We start from the raw sequence: 9,561 nt of genomic DNA, 5'->3' as shown, positions 1-9,561 counted from the left end.
ACTAGCTCGCTGCCCGCTACTTTGTTAGCGATACATTTTTGGATTTAAATCAAGGAGTAATGATATATGTATATCTTTAATAGAAAATAGAATATAGTCTGGCAACGCACAGTGGGGCAGAATGGAAATTTTTTGGAAATAAATCTGGCATTTCTAAACGGCTGATCCGATCGGGATAAAATTTGGCGTAAGCGTAGCCAAGGAGTATTCGAGTTAATGTTTTGAAGATGAACCCCGCAGATGCTCCAGGGACGGAGCTGTGGCGGCTCAAAGTAGAGTACCTACGACATGTAAAATTTTTAAACTCGTGCCATTTTTTTGTTTTTCACCCAAATACAAAGATTTTTATATTTTCTGAAAGCGCTTGACGAGATCTTGAAAAAACATGCTTGGGCATACTACTTATCTCTTATAATATCCGAGTTATAGGCATTTAAAAATTAAGTGATACAAAATTTACCATACCTTGGTCCGCCTTTTTTTGAATACCGGGCGTAATTTTGGACCAAATGGACTCAATTTCTTGTTAGTTAGACAACAAAATTTCCAATAATATACAAAAAATTTCAGATCAATGTCATTTACAGATCCAAAAATATACGTTTTTTAATTTAAAATATCAAAAAATTTTAGATTTTTGCCGTTTTTTGCCCAAAATGTGTCTTAACTCTTTTATTAATAAAATAAAATTTTCTTTAAGAACATATAACAATTTTATAGTTTTCTAAAAGGTATCTTTACGCAGAACGCTTTGGCGTAAAAAACTTGTCCTATTTTTTGAAAATGTTGCCACTGCGTCCTTCCGAATATGACCTATTTTTTATCAAAACTTCAACTTTGGGCGACATGTTCTAAAATCCCAAAGCTGGGATCAAAAAACTGAAAGCAGTTTTGGAAACCTCAATATGTTTTCTATTTACTCCAAAAGTATTTTCCCAGCCCTGAAAGAAATGTGGACCCTATGGCAAAAATGTAAAAATCCCATTTTTTGGGATTTTCATTCCTATTTTAGGGAATTGCGGGATGCCCTTTGACCTTTTCAATTTTTTTTTGCATTTTCTTATTTGAAATGACAAATTTAACAAGCGTTGAAGATTTCATTGAGTTTTGTTCATAAATAAAGATTTTGTCATATATTACATATTTGTTAAATTTCTAAAACTATGATTTATATCAAAATTTTAATAGGGTCGCAGATAGCTACAACAATTTAGTCCATATTTATCCCTTAATATCTATTTTAGTTAGATATGGAAATTCTCGACCCTATACAAAAAAATTCAAGCCAATATCTCAATTACATTCAAAAATATGTTCATTTAAACCTGTATCCTTTAATTTCATATTTTTCATATTTTAGTATTAAATAGGACAGAACATGTTTAAATCTTATATTTACCTATTTTCTATTTGTTTGCTTATCCTTATAATTGAAAGGTCCTATTATGCTTAAATTTTTAGAAATTTATAACTATTTTTTACCTAAATTTTTTCGACAGATCATTTCGTTCTGTTTCGTTTATGATCATGTAGGTAAAAATATTCAGATTCATTCACTAATAAGAAATATCAATGACTGAATTACAGGTTATAGTAATATAGTCCTAAATGTTAATAGGTAGACAGTTCGTAATTTTTTACTTTGGAATACCTGTATCGGAAATGACAAGAATTGGTATATATGTAAACTTCTCAGATTTTAAGTACCATATTTAATAAATCTACAATGAAGATTACATTAAAGTACGAAGAGTTGTGTTCCGTTTTATGGAGTGTATCTTCAAAAGGGTCAGAAAGAATTGAAGACATTTCAAATTATATAAAAACTACAATAGTAGAAAAGTAGACAAAACAGGCATATCAAAAATTGAAAACTTTTTGATGTAAAAATTAAGTCTGTGGATGGAAATCAAAAGAAATTTCGATTAAAATTTTGTAGTTGGATGGAAACTACTACTCAGCAGGAGCGCCTTGCAAGTCATACGAAGATTTATGTTCAAGGTCAAAAAAAAGAGGGTCACACAAAAACTTTTTTCAATCTCAAATGAGGAAATTGCTGATACATTTAACGAAATGCTGAAAAAGGAAAACCAACCTATGGATGCCGTACATATTGCAACTATTCTTCCTAATGCATCACCAAAACGACTTAAGCGAATTGTGGAAAGTATACCAACTCCAACATCACAATCAAATTTTACTGAAGAGGAAGCAATAGCGCTTATGTTGGAACTGGGTCTCAGTCGACATAAGTACCAAATATTAAGGAAAGCTCTCCATGAAAAAGGACACAATATATTACCATCATACAAGGAGATCCAGGAAAAAAAAACAAGCTATCCTACCATCACCTATTGCTGTTAATGATGTGGAAGCTTGTATTGATATATCATCTTTGCTCGAAAACACAGCATCAAGAATTGTGTCAGACGTTTCAGAAGACCAACTAAGGAAAATTCATAACTGTGATGTTGTCTTAATGTGTAAGTGGGGATGTGACGGTTTATCAGCACTTCCAGAATACAAACAAGCTTGTGGAAGTCGGACATTAGCAGACTACAAAAGTGTATTTATGTCATCATTAGTGCCATTCGTTCATATTCCCTTAATCCATCATCGTCAAGCATCGGAAATTCATTTGAAGATATATGGATCAATACAACTCCGGGTTCCGGAGTTGTATTGATCCATATATCTTCCGGTAGACCCATTGGATTAGAATATATAAAGGATTCAAAGAAAACAACAAAAGATTTAGTGGAATATTTAAAAGATGAAATAAATGCACTGGAGCTCATTTGCATAAAAAATAAAGGAATTCTCTATTAACGTATCATATCAGCTAAGCTTAACAATGATTGATGGAAAGGTCAGCAATACCATAACAGAAACTTCTTCCTTCTGGAGATGCTCAATATGTAATGAGAAAAAGTCGCAATTCTCAAATATAGACAAAGCAGAAGTATTAATGAAGAAGTCATGTCTTTCGGAATTTCACCACTTCATGCCAGAATACGATTTTTGGATTACTTTTTACACATAGCATACGGCCTCAAATATAGAAGTGTGCCAGAGAATCTTACTAAATCAACAAAAAATAATGAAGAATTGAAAGAACTGAGAGCTGCGGAAAAAAGCAGAATCCAAGAAGAATTTAAAGTTCAGATGGGATTAAACATCGACAAACCACTTCCAAGTTGCGGTAGTACAAATGACGGTAATACGGCGAGAAGGTTTTTCGTAATTTTGAAATTACTTCAAAAATAACTGGAATCGACAAGGAGTTGCTTCGAAGAGTTAACACTATTTTAATGGCACTGAATAGTAAACATAAAATTAATGGAAATCGATTTGGGGAATATACATCTGAAATTTCTAAATTACTTGTATCTCTGTATCCATGGAGGGAACTAACACCAACAGTACACAAAGTATTGTGTCATGGTCAAATAATAATTGAATCGAATATTCTTCCACTTGGAGAGTTAACAGAAGAAGCCCAGGAAGCGAGGAATCGAGATTTTAAGCATGATCAACTTTTCAGCTTAAGAAAATGCTCCAGGCAATCACAGAATGAAGATATTTTTAATAGTTTACTTCTATCTTCTGATCCTGTTCTTTCAACTATGCGGAAAAGATGGATTTGTTATGAAACTCTATCATCTCAAAACGAGGAAGATTTAAAGGACTTATATTACCCTCAGGATATGTATGCCGATATGACAGATTATTTTATAGAAAATAAGTAGTGTTAGGAATTAACTATATAAGTAGGTTGTAAGAATTAATTGTATTATGTTTAAGATAAACAGTTCAAATAAAAAAGCTATTATACTAACTGATGATATTGTATTAAATTGTGTTTTATATTTCGGTGGGATATTGGCTTGAAATTTTTTGTAAAGGGTCAAGAATTTCCATATCTGACTAAAAAAGATATTAAGGGATAAATATGGACTAAATTGTTGTAGCTATCTGCGACCCTATAAAAATTTTGATATAAATCATAGTTTTAGAAATTTAACAAATATGTAATATATGACAAAATCTTTATTTATGAACAAAACTCAATGAAATCTTCAACGCTTGTTAAATTTGTCATTTCAAATAAGAAAATGCAAAAAAATGAAAACGTCAAAGGGCATCCCGCAATTCCCAAAAATAGGAATGAAAATCCCAAAAATGGGATTTTTTACATTTTTGCCCATAGGGTCCACATTTCTTTCAGGGCTGGGAAAATACTTTTGGAGTAAATAGAAAACATATTGAGGTTTCCAAAACTGCTTTCAGTTTTCTGATCCCAGCTTTGGGATTTTAGAACATGTCGCCCAAAGTTGAAGTTTTGATAAAAAATAGGTCATATTCGGAAGGACGGCAGTGGCAACATTTTCTGTAAATGATATTGATCTGAAATTTTTTGTTTTGAGTCCATTTGGTCCAAAATTACGCCCGGTATTCAAAAAAAAAAAGGCGGACCAAGGTATGGTAAATTTTGTATCACTAAATTTTTAAATGCCTATAACTCGGATATTAAGTATAAGAGATAAGTAGTATGTCCAAGCATGTTTTTTCGTCGAGCGCTTTCAGAAAATATAAAAATCTTTGTATTTGGGTGAAGAACAAAAAATGGCACAAGTTTAAAAATTTTACATGTCGTAGGTACCCTACTTTGAGCCGCCACAGCTCCGTCCCTGGGGCATCTGCGGGGTTCATCTTCAAAACTTAAACTCGAATACTCCTTGGCTACGCTCACGCCATAGCCGGGATCGGCTGATCCGATCGGGATCGGATCAGCCGATTAGAAACGCCAGATTTATTTCCAAAAAATTTCCATTCTGCCCCACTGTGCAACGTCAATATGTGCGGTTGAGAAAAATTCGCGGTCGTGAAGCAAAAGCAAAAAAAAATCTTTAAAAATATTAAATAATTTGAATTATAAAATATGATTTATGTAAAAAAGTGATTATTATTTAATTCTGAGTTTATTGAATATAAATATAAGTGTGTTTTGATAATAATCCCGAAAAACTTTAACAAAATAAATTTGACTGGAATATCTCACATGGACTTGGTATTAAGACAAGCTAAAAAAAAACATACATGATATTTTAACTACTTTAAATATTACTTTTCTCATATTAACGTATATTACAATCCGCAAAAGTGAAATAAATATAAATAAATTAAAATTCAACACAACATTTAATTGACACTAAAAATTAAAACAGAATAAATCTACATGTGTTTCCATTTATATATATCATGATATATACATATGAAGGACAGAATATATGTAAGAGTAAAGATCTTAAAAGTAACATTTAGGGAAGAATGTTGTGGATAAAAGGAATTTGAAAGATTCATATAAGAAATATTTAGTGTTGTCAACTTGATGGATAAAAAAAATAAAACAAAATAAATAAACAATACAATAATTTACGCACACAAATACATTAATTAATAATATTTTTGGTGAAAAGAAAATAATACTGTATTTTACTATTAAAATGTGTAAAAGTTAAAATTTAACTAGTTTCAACCCAACATCTAATTAATATAAAAAAACAAATCTACATTTATTCACACATACTCCTAATAAATAAATAATATAAATTAATACATTCTCATAATGTCACCAAAGAATTCTGTCCAGTGTCCTATTTGCCACACGAATATAACAAAAACTAATCCTAGTATTGGATGTGGAAGTTGTGGTCTTTACTTTCATAACAAGTGTGCTGGTGTCACTGAACAATTATTAAATGCCATTCGTAAAAATATTTCTAAATTTTTGTGTAATGATTGTAAAAAAGGCATTGGAGTTGGTGAAAATACTAACAATGACATTATCAAACGAATGGAAGAAATTAAAATTTCAATAGAAAATAAAATTGAGGATACCAAAGTAAATATTGAGCATCGAATGGATAACGGATTTTTAAACCTAGAAACTAAAGTGGTCCAGATGGTTAATGATTTTCGTAAAGAAGTCAATACTGATATTGCTAATATTAAATCGGATGTTGCTAATTGTTACTCTTGTGTCAAAAATGCAGATTAAGCGTATGAGAACAAATATCATCAACTTCAATACAAGAACAACATGTTGGAAAGACGCTTAAATCGATCGGATATTTTAATAAGTGCATTAAATTGTACCATCGAAAAGATACGTGAAAACACAATCAAAATGGCCAAATTTGTTGGAGTGGATATTAGCCTCTCTGATATTAATCATTGCTGTTACATAAAACATAGAAAATACTTTATAGTAAAATTGAATTCCGTGCAATTACGTGACACCATCATGAAAAATTACCACAAATCAAACCGTTATTGCTAAATAAAATCATAGGTGGTACCATTGAATCAAGAATTTATCTGAGCGACAATTTGTCCCCAGCGTCTGGCAAACTAAATTTTCTTTGTCGCAAACTTTTGTCTGAGAAGAAAATTAAAAAATTTTATCTATTAAATATGGACAACCCTAAAGCCAAAATTCTTATGCTGGACGGAAAAAAATTTTGTTGGATAGCCAGCAGTGTGCAAACCTGAAGATGATAATAATTAGTAATAAGTGAAATCTAATAATATAAAATAAATTGTATTTGTTATAAATTATTGTTATCATCAGGTAATTATTACTATATTGATATTATAGTTATTGTATTGCAATTATTATATTATTTTAAAATAAAAATTATACATTTATATCATTCATACTTATTTATATCCTTTTGTATAGTACTTAAAATTGGCATTTGATTATTTAGATACACATGTAGTTAATAATTTCATTCTATAAAACATATGTACTTTTCTCAAGGTGTACACTAATATAATTATATTTTTTTTAAATTTTTTTCTCCTTCGTAATATTAGATATTTATTTTGAAATATTTTAACTCAGTGTAAATTGGATAAATTTACATGTATTTGATATATCTATATACAATTATGAAAATAAAAAGTAAATAATTTAGTGTACCCATTAATACATAATTAACACATATGCCGACTTAAAGTATACCAAATCGACTATGAATAAATCTAAAGTAATAGAAATTCAACATTATTGAAAAGGAAAAAAAATACATTTGAAGACAATTAATATAAATTAAATTTAAATAAATAAAACTATTTAATAAAACTATTTTTTTTCTTTTTAATTTGAATTTTCTCTTTTCTACATAATAAATACATACAAATGCTAGTTTAAAATTGTAATATTAAATACTATTATTATTATTATTATTATTTATCACTAAATCATAATTATTACATTCGTGAAATTTTAATTTTTTATATTTTTAATTTTAATGAATTTTGAATGTTTTAATATTTTTAAATTTATTTTTGCTTTTTTGCGATAGGAATGATTGATTTTTGTGTACACTTTAGGGTTTATGATGAATTTAGGTGAGAATTTAGGTGAAATTGCCTCTGATGGCAGTAAAATTAATGCTGTAGTAAACTCTGCAAACTTTAATAGTCTACACTTCAATGCACAAAGTTTGGTTCCTAAATTTTATGAAATTCGTAACTTGATAATGGATTGCGATATTGATGCCCTTGGTATAACGGAAACATGGTATAAGGAGTTTATTTATGATTCGGCTGTGTCAATTCCTGGTTTTAAACTTTTTAGAAAGGATAGAAGTGGTTGTAGAGGTGGGGGGTTTGCTTATACATACGGAATAATTTAAAGACTGGTAATATTTTTGATGAACAATATGATGTTAATGTTGAATCACTTTTCGTGGAGATAATTTTAGAGGACAATTCAGTAGCTTTGTTAGGTGTTATATATCTTCCTAATGGTCAATTCCTTTGTTGTGAAAGGGTCCTTGAAAATTTCTCTTCTAGGTACAATAATATAATTTTGATGGGCGATTTTAATATAAACCTTTTTATTAATGGTGCTATCGTTCGCGAAATTTGCGAGCGACTGTCGTTCACAATTCTTTACCCACACATTATTCTCCTCAACAATTATCTACATCACTTGTAGATTTTTATCTAGTCTCTGACATAGAATTATTTAGTAGTAAACAGCAATTTCAAATACCTGCTCTAAATTCCTATCATGCGGCAAAATTTATAACATATAATATTTCTCAGTTGAAAAATCCGGGTATATACCTTTGTAGGGATTATTCAAATCTTAGCTACGACCAATGTTTACTTCAATTAGAATCTATGAATTTTTCTGTCGTCTATGATAGTTTGAATGTTGACGATAGTGTAGAATGTTTTAATTCTAATTTAAATCGTTTGTTTGAGGATAATGTGCCAAATCGTAGAGTAGTTAAAAGCGTTGTACATAATTGGATGAATGAAGAGTGTATTTGTAGTGCTAAGCGTATTAGAGATTTGACATATCGTGCCTACAGGGAAATAGGTCTGATAGGAATTTTGAAGCTTATCGCAGAGCTAGAAACAGATTAAAAACCATCATAAGAGGTGTTCGCAGAAAGTACTGTTTAAGATTTTTTTCTACATATGATCAGAAACAGTTTCGGTGCAAGATTAAATCTATAGGAATTGTGAAATCACCGGGAAATGAACGGTTTCCTATTTCACTGAACGAGTTTAATGAATTTTCCCGTATGGCTGGAACTGCTGATGGTGGTCTAGATCATTTACCTTCCCCTGGAGGATTTACTTTTGCAAATGTTACGGAAACTGATGTTTTAAATGCAGTTTTAAGTATCAAATCTCAAGCGGTAGCTGCTGATCAAATTCATATTAAATTTCTTAAATTCATAATACTATTTTAAAACATTTAACATTTATTATTAACAGGGTGTTGACAACACCGGTAGTTCCTAAAATTTGGAAGGTTGGTACAAAGAATAAACAAGAAGTGAAACGCTGTCATTTTTTTACAACAATAACATTACGCTCTTCTCACAGACGAGTGCTGTGTAAATCCAACACATACGTAAAAATTGTATTCTCTCTCCCAAAACTTCTAAACTTTTTCGCGAAAATTTGAGGATAATAGCACTTTGAAATATTGTTGATCACTTAACATTATATTTTATAATTTTTTTGCACAATTTAAACACATTTAATAGCCCGAAAATAATATATTTTTTACAAACGAAAAAAAAATATTTTTTGTTTTTTGACATTGAATTTTTGTTGTTTGAAATTAAAACTAAAAAACAATGTTGTAAATTTTCGTATGGTAAACGAAAAAGATATTTCAAATAAATAATTTATTTTTCAATATTATAGATTAAAAAACAAATAGACGTGTTTATAAAATGTTTATAGATAAAATATGTGCAAAATATCTTAAGAAACCTTTCAAAGTATAAATTGAAATGTAATAATTTTTTTTCAATATTTTTCATACTATTTTTTGCAACTATGCTGACTTGAGAATTCTACTAATACATTCTTAGAGTTAGGTACCGGATGACAGTAGACTTAGGTACTTTTGACAACAGTTTCATTTCTTATTTATTCTTTGGTTGTAGTTACACAGAACTCGTCTGTGAGAAGAGCGAAACGTTGTTGTTGTAAAAAAATGACAGCGTTTCACTTCTTAGT

The 9,561-nt window shown here is 29.7% G+C and overlaps 1 protein-coding gene across 1 annotated transcript; it reads left to right on the top strand.

Moving 5' to 3' along the window:
* The first annotated feature begins 7,284 nt into the window (after positions 1–7,284).
* Positions 7,285–9,072, top strand: LOC124420717. Its single transcript, XM_046954672.1, has 2 exons — positions 7,285–7,561; positions 8,199–9,072. The coding sequence occupies exons 1-2, from the start codon at positions 7,407–7,409 to the stop codon at positions 8,446–8,448; spliced, it is 405 nt and encodes a 134-aa protein (XP_046810628.1). The 5' UTR covers positions 7,285–7,406; the 3' UTR covers positions 8,449–9,072.
* Positions 9,073–9,561: the final 489 nt, after the last annotated feature.

This window comes from Lucilia cuprina, chromosome 6 (assembly GCF_022045245.1).
Source record: "Lucilia cuprina isolate Lc7/37 chromosome 6, ASM2204524v1, whole genome shotgun sequence".
Lineage (NCBI taxonomy): Eukaryota > Metazoa > Arthropoda > Insecta > Diptera > Calliphoridae > Lucilia > Lucilia cuprina.
Note: the sequence above shows the minus strand (reverse complement) of the source record. Positions and strands in the feature narration are given on the sequence as shown.